At 43.0% G+C, this 11043-nt stretch overlaps 1 protein-coding gene across 1 annotated transcript; it reads left to right on the forward strand.

The window, feature by feature from the left end:
- Window positions 1–5007: 5007 nt before the first annotated feature.
- Window positions 5008–11003, forward strand: LOC135498905 (uncharacterized). The gene is made up of 5 exons (XM_064789422.1): window positions 5008–5752; window positions 6470–6739; window positions 6949–7338; window positions 10097–10266; window positions 10477–11003. Exons 1-5 carry the CDS (start codon window positions 5695–5697, stop codon window positions 10480–10482), a joined length of 894 nt encoding a protein of 297 aa, XP_064645492.1. The 5' UTR covers window positions 5008–5694; the 3' UTR covers window positions 10483–11003.
- Window positions 11004–11043: the final 40 nt, after the last annotated feature.

An 11043-nucleotide genomic window follows, 5' to 3' on the forward strand; every position in this document is an offset into this window, starting at 1 on the left:
CCAGAGTCTTTCGAGAAGAAAGATTCTGGTACAACTGTGCATATTCAAGACAGTCGTGAAGATGCGGTACTACATGTATCGATTAAAACGAAAAAAGCACATTATGTCAATTTTGGTCGATATAGTATCGATCTTACCTTTGTTACAAATGCATCTATTCTTTGATTTTTATCCATTTGTGTATTGTCATTCTTCTCTGTTAGTTCATTTCATTATGCTATCGTTCGATGTGTTAATACAGGGATATAACGGTGGCTCGCGATACCTGTGTTAGGCTGTCAACTACTCACTTTCGAGGAGCCGAATTCCGCGTAGCGTTGGATCCTGAGCCTTGTAAGATCACGCGCCTCACGCGAGATCTCGCGATATTTGTGTGGTCGATCGCTCCACGACCGATGTTAGAATTTCGCGAGTTCTTTAAGGTATTGAAAAAATAGCTACAATCCAACCTCGCGGCAGGAATTGGCGGAGGCGCACGAATGATTTCACGATTGTACGTGGCAGATCCAACTCGAATGGCCGACCACTTGCACATACTAGTATTTTGCTAATTCGCTTGGTGAAATAGTGTTATTTATCAGCGGAGAGTGGCTGTAAAGCAGACCGTCACTCAGAAACAAAACTTAGAAAATGGTTGGTTTTCTCCTCATGCAAATCACCTCTGCCCAGCCAAATAGCAAAATTCTGAACGTACTCATTATGGTGTCATTCGTTTGATGAATATTATGGTGGTTTTGCGGCGTAGAAGTTTGACATGTCCAGGATAGAATGTCCGGGAACGAAGGATTCTATGCGCTTTAATCTCTAGCTATTGACTGTCATGGCCTCTGCAAAATCATATACCAATATCCCCCAGATAACAATAGGGCCGGACACTTTTCCAGGGGGACATTTTCTACTTCTACACCGGCTAATCACTGCAACACGTCACTGAAGAAACCTCAAAAATGTTTCGACCATCATCGCGAATCCAGCAGTGGTGTAACGGCGAATCACGTGATGTCATTCTGGAACGCGGATTGGTCAACATTCTGACCACAACATCAGCCTCGTCCACAGTCGACACTGCCACGCCTAATTTTCAGTCCTCATTGGTAGCCGTTCGAAAGCATCCCTGTTACCATGATTACGACTAACGAAAGGGCTGAGGGAGTTCTGCCCGCAATGGCTTGGCGATTGGTTTGTATTTACCCCATCTCCGTCCATCATAACTGGAAGACTCGCGCTCAGCTGTCATCACAGACAACTAGCAGGACTGAATTGGTCTGCATTCTCACTACGGAGCAGCTTGATGACGACTTGTCCAGTGGCCTACTTTCGCGTAGAGGAAAAGAGTATGTGACAGTTCAGCAATAGGTTTTCATTGAATAATCAAACTCATTATGACTGGAAGCCTACAGCTAAACTATCACAAACAACCACGACCAGTATTTGTCCAATCAGAGCCTTCGTATCAAGCCATGTGACCGCCCAACGAATCATGTGACCACCCAACGGTACACGCCATATTTGGGACTCCTTCAGAAGGAAAAGGAATACCTTGATCCTGCGTTCAGTTGCGCACTCCAGGCTGGCCGTGACCTGGCCGATCCCTGGCTCCCTAATATCGCCGCCAGTAGCGAGAAAGTAACACGTATCATGGGTTTATTATGATAAAGTGAAACGATCTTATTGAATAAGTCCATGATAAAACATGTTCTTTCTCAGGAATCGCCAAAACAACGTGGTCTCGATTTACTAGAAGTATCTTCAGATAGAGTCTTTCTCATCTTTTTCCGGGTTTACGTTTGTCCTTTCAAAAATATAAACGACTGCACCGCCCCTAAAAAGCACAGATAAGGAAATCGATGAGATTTCGGAAAAAATTACTTTTAGTATATCCTCTGGGTCATCAGGTGTTTTAGATGACTCGTTCGCTTCGACAGGTTAGACTTCGTGGACAGAAGCGGAGATGATTCGACATGGTGGCATGAAGTTTAACTGGCTTGGTGCAGACTGGGCGCTCGTTCGGCCATCTCAGGATGATCACGTGATACGCTCCCGCAGTGAATGCGCTATGCTTTGTTATTGGCTGCTAAACTGCACAACAATTAGCATCCTCTTGGATGTTAGGAAACCAATTTGTCAGTTGAGTGTAAAGAGAGGGACATGTATGGAGAAGGATCAGGTCCGAGCGCGTGAAGGATTCAGTATGTATGAAGTTAAGGTAAGAAATTACATGGAAACAGCCATTATGTCGCAGTTGCATAGATGACTGACTTGCCAAGGAAACATCTTGCCAATATTTGATCGGACTAATAAATAAATTACCATTTTGTTATATAGAGTTTCGAGCTGTTCTTATTTTTGACGCAAGATTTTTTTGTTAGGAGGTAATCCTTTTCAACCGAATGAATACAGATGGTTTGTATTGAGGCGTATCCTTGCCTGTCCCGTTGAATACAGATGGTTTGTATTGAGGCGTAACCTTGCCAGTTGAATACAGATGGTTTGTATTGAGGCGTAACCTTGCCAGTTGAATACAGATGGTTTGTATTGAGGCGTAACCTTGCCAGTTGAATACAGATGGTTTGTATTGAGGCGTAACCTTGCCAGTTGAATACAGATGGTTTGTATTGAGGGATATCCTTGCCAGTTGAATACAGATGGTTTGTATAGAGGGATATCCTTGCCAGTTGAATACAGATGGTTTGTATTGAGGGATATCCTTGCCAGTTGAATACAGATGGCTTGTATTGAGGCGTATCCTTGCCAGTTGAATACAGATGGTTTGTATTGAGGGATACCCTTGTCAGTTGAATACAGATGGTTTGTATTGAGGTGTAACCTTGCCAGTTGAATACAGTTGGTTTGTATTGAGGCGTAACCTTGCCAGTTGAATACAGTTGGTTTGTATTGAGGGATATCCTTGCCAGTTGAATACAGATGATTTGTATTGAGGGATATCCTTGCCAGTTGAATACACCTGGTTTGTATTGAGACATATCCCTGCCAGTTGAATACAGATGGTTTGTATTGAGACATATCCCTGCCAGTTGAATACAGATGGTTTGTACAGCGGGATATCCTTGCCAGTTGAATACAGATGGTTTGTACAGCGGGATATCCTTGCCAGTTGAATACAGATGGTTTCTAATGAGAGTGATTCTTTCAGGATGAAAACAGTATTGTTCCATACCAGTTACAAGGCAAGTTCCAGTTCATACCTCCTGTGTCCGGTTCAATAGACGGAAATGCTTTAATACGATATATGTACGATTATAATTCCAACTCGATAGTATTCCTTAAAACTCGCAAATCTGGTTATGCGGATGTTATAGAAACTATCCTAGTTTATCAACAGGTTGAAGGTCGTGATTTTAGACTCGTTCAAAACACAACAGCGGCCTGGATTGAATGCATCATGATCTTCAAAGCCGTATATGAAATGAAACTCATATTAGTCGACGCTATAGGAAGGCGCGGACAGGAGAGGTATATTTATAAGGTGTTTGACCTAAGGTCTGGTAAAGTAGGTCAAATTGACATCCCTGAAGGTCATTTCTGTTACAAAACCCGTCATGCTATACACACGGCTCCGATACTCTTCAACAATAAGATACTCGTAGGATGCCGCATAAAAGCAACAAAAAAATCTGCCCAGACTTTATTTAATCTAACTTGGGATAACGGACACGGGCGGCTTTCAGCCGGGCCCAGCTGGTACAAATGGAAAAACTCCTTGTTCAATACGCAGGAAGGTTTTATCATGCGAGCAAAAAGGCACACTTCAGTTTACTCGTTTCACGTTCTTTACCCTGCTTTGAGAAACACCACCTTCCCTTTGATGCAATTCCCCATCGGGAGAACCAAGGCGCATAAAATGAACTACGAGAGGCAAGGAAAGTTTATGGTAGTTTTCTACGATACGGAAGGGGTTGCAGTCGGCGTGAGGATATTAGAAATGTTTTGTATTCCAATGTCCCCTTCAAATATCGGTACTAAATTCACCAAAGTCGTGACAGTGAGATTGGAGGGCCGCGTTTCTAAAAGCAACGTCCATGGTGAATTTTCTATCCTATTGAACTACAAGGAGGAAATCCTCCAGCCGTTGCCTTCCATTGATTATATGGTGGACGGGGTGAGAGTGAAGACGTTCAGGTCTATCAATGTTTTCAGACCAGTGAAATAGCATCGGCGCTTTTGGTCCAGAAAGATGGAAGAAAACTCGGTGATGTTCGGTACTAGTGGATGGTACTGTATCTAAAAACATTTAGGGGTTTCAAGGAGCAACGTAAAGGCGCTCACTTGAACTCGACGTGAGGGAACCAAGCCGTGACCCGGCTTGGAGTCGAATACACGACCTCTTGATCATGAGGCCGACTCTCTTCTACTGCGCTACGTTATGACGTAACAGAGGGCCATGGCGAACATGAGGCGAAGGGGGAAGAAGCTTACTCCAAATCTGCACGTGTAGTGCGACTCGGATATCATCATCGCATGGCCAATATTTCGTTTTGGCTCTCGAGGTTATTCTTTCGAACAGATTCGTTAAGCATGTTAAGCGGCGGAGACTTAATTTCGGAAACCTGAAGACACTTTCCATGATGAGAGAGGGAATTGTGCGTACTAATTGTAGCAATGTTTTCGGTTTTTAGAGCATATTTGATGGATCAGTGCCCTTTGGGTACGATCAAAACCACACAAGTGGGATTTCTGAGTGATTAGACAACGCCAACATTGTCTTTGGCTCCTTGGAAACCCCCGAGGCTGCAGGTGGCGGGCTTTCCAAAGCTAAACGACCATCGATGATCTATCCGTCTGAATAAGGCAAAGGAGTTCGTGTGATGATGACAAGCCATCATTATGAATATCATTATGAATGGTCAACGAAATGACTGTGCCAGGTTGAATAGGCATATGACGTATCGCATCATTACTATTTGTTCGTAAGTCAAAAGTCATGCTGGAAGCGCTTGGGATAATATTTTCATAAGCCGTACTGAGCCACTAATTGATATGTGACTAGTATTAGATAAACATGGCACGGGGATTCGCAGATAAACAAGTTTTTATGCGATACATTACACCACGCTTCATCATATCAAACTAGCCTGCATTCTCCAACAAGCAGACGGAATGTTATTCTCTCTGCCAACACAGACTTCCATTACTGCGCGAGGTCCCGGATGCGAAACAAGCTCGTGATGATACATGTGTCAAAATCAATAGATCAATTAGCATTTGAACATTCCCCACAGAACCCATAGAAAACCACTATACTCTGGACATGAAAGAGTGATATCGGGTGTTTTTTTCAGTTTGTGTTCATCAGTTCATTCAGGGCTGATTGCAATCTCCCAGTGAGCGGACTGGCTGCCATTTACTGCCTCTTAAACCAGAAGACACCAAACCGGAAGAGGCGAAATGAACGCTGGTAAACGGTCCTAGTAGCACTAAGCAACCATTGGCGAGGCTTGGAGATTGGGCTGAGCGATCGCCAAGATTCGGTATCTTCACTCGCCTGTGACATATTGCACGAATCGTGCAGTTGGTGAAACAAGATGGCGGCCCGTTGTTGACAGAAGCATAACGACGTAAATACGCAACTGCGCAGGAGTCCTCGCCTGCTGCATTCGACAGCGAGACGCAAATATATTCGCTTCTGAAAACGATCTCTCTTCACTGGACCATCACGTTTTCGAGCCCAACATTATGGAACCTTTCAGCGCGGCTTTAGTTGCAGCTGCTGTTCTTTTTGGGTCACTTTCGGGTAAGTTTGGAAGTTTTTGCAAGCCCCCTCCCGAAACTCTAAGGCCAACGCCTATCCCACAGCTAAAACGTCATCAAACAATGTGACGCCACTGAACTTAGACAGGGCGTTTCTAATAGCTTTGAATATGCCATGTCTATGTTTCAAGTTGGAAAGGGTGCCAGAATTTCGAAAGGTAACGTTGCGCGATATTGTATCGCCACGTCGAGAGTAAATGGCGATACAACGCTGAAAGTGACGTTACTAGCGTTCCATTTGCTATCGATCATTTGCTATCCTATGATAAAAAGAAGATACCGATAGTAATATAAACTGTAGTAATATATGAACTGTATATGCTGCAGCTGCAGAAGTCGAGAGACATCCTGCAACTGCAATCAGTCTTTCGCCTTAGTCATCAGACAGGACCTACACTTCTCATGAGCAGGTTGATGGAGGTAACGGAGTCGTCTCACAGTACGGAGGGGCCCAGCCTGGTAGCGTTCATGGAGCTCCCATCAATGAATCGTCCATGGGCAATCATAGAATCTGTGATGGGATCTGCAAAACCTAGTTTGTGATAATCATCATTGATCAATCCCTGAGACCATCAATGATGCATGCATGGACACTTTTTCCCGTGTAGTTAGGAACACCAGTAGGCTTTCGGTAAGTTCCTCTCTACAACCTCGTCTGAAGAACGCCATCGGGTCGTATTGAACCCTTCTCTTCTTTCAGGTGTTCACTCCCAGATAAACATAACCGTAACAGAAGCCAGCGCGCAAGCTTCGTGGAAGACGGACCTTTCCGTGGAAAAATACGCAATTACCGTCAATCCGTCAAAAGGCGTCAAAGTCTTACCATCCGTCCTTTACAAGCCTTTCGCTAAGTCCCTTGTTAGTGTTAAGATCATAGGTCTCAAGAGTGGGTCACCCTACAACCTCATGCGGACAGAGTATGGAGTAAACGGGAAGGTCATCAATTCGTTCCAAGTTCCTTTCTATACTCGTAAGTTACGGCACTTTTTAATCGAGCCAACTTCTTTCGAAGTCTGCGTAATGAAACAAGGCGCATCACCACGCAGCTTCTCATGGGCGCCATCTCACCTATATGTACCTCTGTTTGAAACCTGGCCAACATGAAATTGTAAGACTCATGTATAACCGTTTCTGTTCCACCGAATAAGGCAACAAGTTGTAGGATATTTCCTTTTCTAGGACCCAGAGGTGTGGACGCCCACGGAATAAATATCAGCAGAGTCACTGACGTCAGCGCAACAGTTAGTTGGGATCGACCTTCTGGAAACATGGAGTATAGCTGGTACGAAATCTCCGTCGACGATGGTGGTATAGCAATCCCGGATTCAATCAATGCAAGTCTGAACTTGTATCAGCGTAGAAGTCTTCTGTTGGGATTAGTTCCGCGCACGAGTTATACGGTGACCATAACGACAAAGGTCACGTCCACAACGCCCACGGCGCCCGCGAAGGCCGCGGTCGCGGCGACAACAGCAATACTCGGCAATACTCTACAATACTCGGCAATCATACTCTACGGAGCGCCCGCCACGCGAAAGTTCTCAACAAGCCGTACCGGGACAGTTACAAGTAAGTTGCGCACTTTTTCACGTCTCATTCGCAGCTAAATAAAAATGCCCATCATTGTCGTCGTCGTCGTCGTCAACCTCTCTATAAAGGACATTAGTTTGGTCCCAAACTGGTTGTTTCCTTAACCTCTCTAATCAGGACACCTCTCTATTAAAGACAGCATTTGTCAGTCCTAAGGTCATCCTTAACAAAGAGGTTCTACTGTACAGTCAGTTGGCCGCGCCCCCGTTCGCAGCGCCAAAAGAGCGTTTCTCTCTGCGTTGCGCTGCTACTGTCACCTATCGGTAAAAATTTGATACTAATTCGCGCCATATTTGTGGCAGAGACTAAAACCTCTGTAGCATGCACGACTGTTCGGGGAGAGCGATTGATCAAAGATGGCGAAATTGTTAGTTATTGAAAGAAAAAATTGGTGTTTATTTCATCAAATTCCAAGCAAAATCAACCGAGTTTGATCAATTTTTCGAAATATGATATTTTCGCAATCTTCGCTGAACATACCTCACTCAAAGATATTTTCCAGCTTTGCGGCGATATTTGGTAAATTGATTTTTTGCGAAGTGGTTGACCAATCCTAAATGAATTCATATCTTTTAAAACATTTGAGCACCCGGTTTCCTAAATATTTCTTTTTTGGCACTTAATTTGGTGATTTTTCGAAGAAATCTCATTAATATTTATGACGTTTTGGATCACGTGATGTTAATCAAGCCGTTTTTCGCGGCAATTGCGTGCACGACGCGATATTGTAAAAATATTTTAATGCACAGCGTGTCTCAAAAAAATTGTGGTTAAAAGTGAGAATGGCATGATGGTAGCCTGTTTGAGTTCTGTTGATGAATATGCTTAGTCTGACTATAATTTCTACAACTTGTGGCCAAATGACCAGATGATTTTGAGCCTTTTGATAAAGCTACTGGTAGAATAGTCGTCAGAAATGTCAGAGCGACAGTGAGTGACTGAGTGAGTGTTATGTTATTGTTATGTTATGAGACTGGAGGTATGTCATGTGTTCCACCATATCGTCATTGATATTGACCAGGAATACTATCGATTTGTGTGGATGTGCTCAAACAGTAAAGCATGAGCCATGATGCTTCACTTCCGAAAAGATCCAGGTGACTGAGATGTCTACTACTACTGTTGGGCAATCCGGCTGATTCTTCAGAAATTTCTCTGTATATCCTCTGTGAAAATAAACTTTCTCATAATGATATATCTTTTGTTTGTTTGGTAATTTTAGTTGCCTATGTTAAGGCACTTTTTTTGCCAGATTTGCCTGTAAAAGGCTGCCATAGTTCAGGAAAAGAAATCATATACACATTACAATGTGGATCTTCACGGTCCAAAACACCAGGGCCTACTAGGTGACATGGCTCAATAATAGGGATTGTCTGGTAATTTTGGACGACCTTTGGATGGATAGTTTATTTTCCCTGACCCTGGCCAGGGTCTGAACGGGCTTCCAAGCCATCAATGATGCTTATAAAGCCGTGAATAGCCTCATCAGTACCCCCACAAGAGTTATTTTGTGCCAGACATCGCGCACAGAACTTGCCATCATCTCATTTTTAGAGTTGCTGTATCAGTAAAAGATAATACCAAAAAGCTGATAAAGTATGTAATTTGAGCAGCATGACCAATGCCAGTGTTAAAGGTGTATACTTAACCTATATCTTCCTGCAAGATTGTGATTGGTTTAACTTGAAGTTTGTCATCAATTTGACTGTTGTAATTGTACATCCAGGCTGTTGTCATTCAGGAAAAATCTGCTTTATCTTTCAGCTAATACTTTCACTTCTCCAGTCAATCGGGTTTGATGAACATGTCAAGCTGTTGAATGGTGTAAACAATCATTAGCAAATAACATCACGAATGAAAATAAGTTTGATTCCTTCCACTTGAAAAGTTCAACAGCACCACTTGCAAGAATTTGAATTTGGCATTGTGTTTTACACCCTTCAACAATTGACTGTCTGTTTGTTATTGGTATTCTTGTTTCAATGTTAGCGTTTCACTGTTAAAGAGTTTCAAGATGCAGAAGAGAGGATTAGTTATCTTTAATGTTAAGTTTCTTCTTTGCATCATTTTGTCATTAAATTTGGGCAATGGTGGTCTCATGAAAGGAGGGATGGGACGGCAGGATGGGCTATTGGACAAGTTTTCATAATCAGTATTCTAGAACACGTTTTGTAGCGATGGTGGCGATCCTAGTGTTCGGGCCTCTTCGGCTCAACTTCGGGTGTGGTCGGAACCTAAATCCGGCTGCAACATTTTCTGACAAAAATCAGAGGCAACTTAAACGTATTTTCTAGCCGTGCGGCAGAAATAATCATTTTTACTATCGTGTTATTCAGTCAAAGATACATATAACAATAAATATCAGTCATTACTTCTGAGCACGCGCGATGTTTTTGATGAGTTAGGTGCATTTATTCAACAAAATTACGTGAAAAAATTGCAAATTTTCGGGCGACGACCGCTGTTCAAAGTCACGTAAACAGCAAACCTCAGGACTTTTTACACTTTTTTGTTAATGAAACTACTAATTAATGTTTCATCTAGAATTATATGTTCCGTTTACATGTCATTCAGAAAGATTTTGGCAAGTTTAGGATCGATTTCCGACTTCATATTTTTCACGCCTAAATGTACGCGATAATGAGCTCGTAATGATATGCAGTGACGTCATAGCGCAGAGAGAATTACGCGGAAATGGGGCCGCGGCCAACTGACTGTGTACGTCCCTTTGCTTTAGCTGAAGCCACCCCGACTAAGGAGAGTGGAACAGGTGTCGGTGCGGCTGGCGCGGAATGTTTATGCTCCAACACGCCAACGATCCTCTCAATAGCCTCCTTCACGATGTCCATACTCTTGTTGACCTACGTCATCATTCTCGCGATGCTCAGGACATTCGCTGATAAACAGGTAAATGGTGTAAACCGGTAAATTTTCACGCTTTAGCCTTCTTATGTCCATAATATCCCAGAAAGTATTTTTGGCCTTACGAAGGGACAATTAGAACTTTAACAGCCGTTTTATCAAATTAATAGGCGTGACGTCATGCGATCGTGGAAAGTTATTGTCCCTGCACATACAAACCTGAGTTTTTTTAGTTTTTCTTCATTCCGATTTCAGCCATAGGGAAGCATTTGAAACGCATGTCATGGTAGAAGGATGGGACTCGCACACATTAAAGGATCAACCGAGTAATTAGCGACATCATTGCCAAACCTTTGGCCTGAGTCGCCTCAGCACAGGGTTGTGTCGCAGTCAAAATTGCACTATTTCCTTTCATTCCACACTCCGTGCAAAGAACCTCGGCCATCGTTTGTTTTGTGTTGGAGTTTGGCTCAAACCCATTCTCCAAGCAGACATAACATTCAAACATTACTGTCTCTGCCAGTATTAGCAGCCATGTTGTATAAGTCACTGTAAATAATGCATTGCAATCGCGCAGTGTAATCGAACTGAAAATGGCCGCGGCCACAGATACGTACGCACTTCGAAGTGTATTATTTGATTCCAAGTACAACACTAAGTCTCGGTTCCAGAAATATTATTTATTTGACAAATATTACGTTCACATTCCATTTCAATATACATTTTATGACATACTGTATATGGTCATTTGTGATCACACTAAATCATGGTCAAAAACACATTTTTTGTGACGCTGGGATCACATGCCCCCTCCCTGCCCCC

Source organism: Lineus longissimus, chromosome 14 (genome assembly GCF_910592395.1).
Source record: "Lineus longissimus chromosome 14, tnLinLong1.2, whole genome shotgun sequence".
Classification (NCBI taxonomy): domain Eukaryota; kingdom Metazoa; phylum Nemertea; class Pilidiophora; order Heteronemertea; family Lineidae; genus Lineus; species Lineus longissimus.

Bases quoted from the DNA above. Each gene is read 5' to 3' on its own strand.
- LOC135498905 (XM_064789422.1), top strand. From the start codon at position 5,695: ATGGAACCTTTCAGCGCGGCTTTAGTTGCAGCTGCTGTTCTTTTTGGG. The intron at 6,740-6,948 runs GTAAGTTACGGC...TTCCTTTTCTAG, and splicing joins CCAAGTTCCTTTCTATACTC to GACCCAGAGGTGTGGACGCC. The intron at 7,339-10,096 runs GTAAGTTGCGCA...CCTTTGCTTTAG, and splicing joins CCGTACCGGGACAGTTACAA to CTGAAGCCACCCCGACTAAG.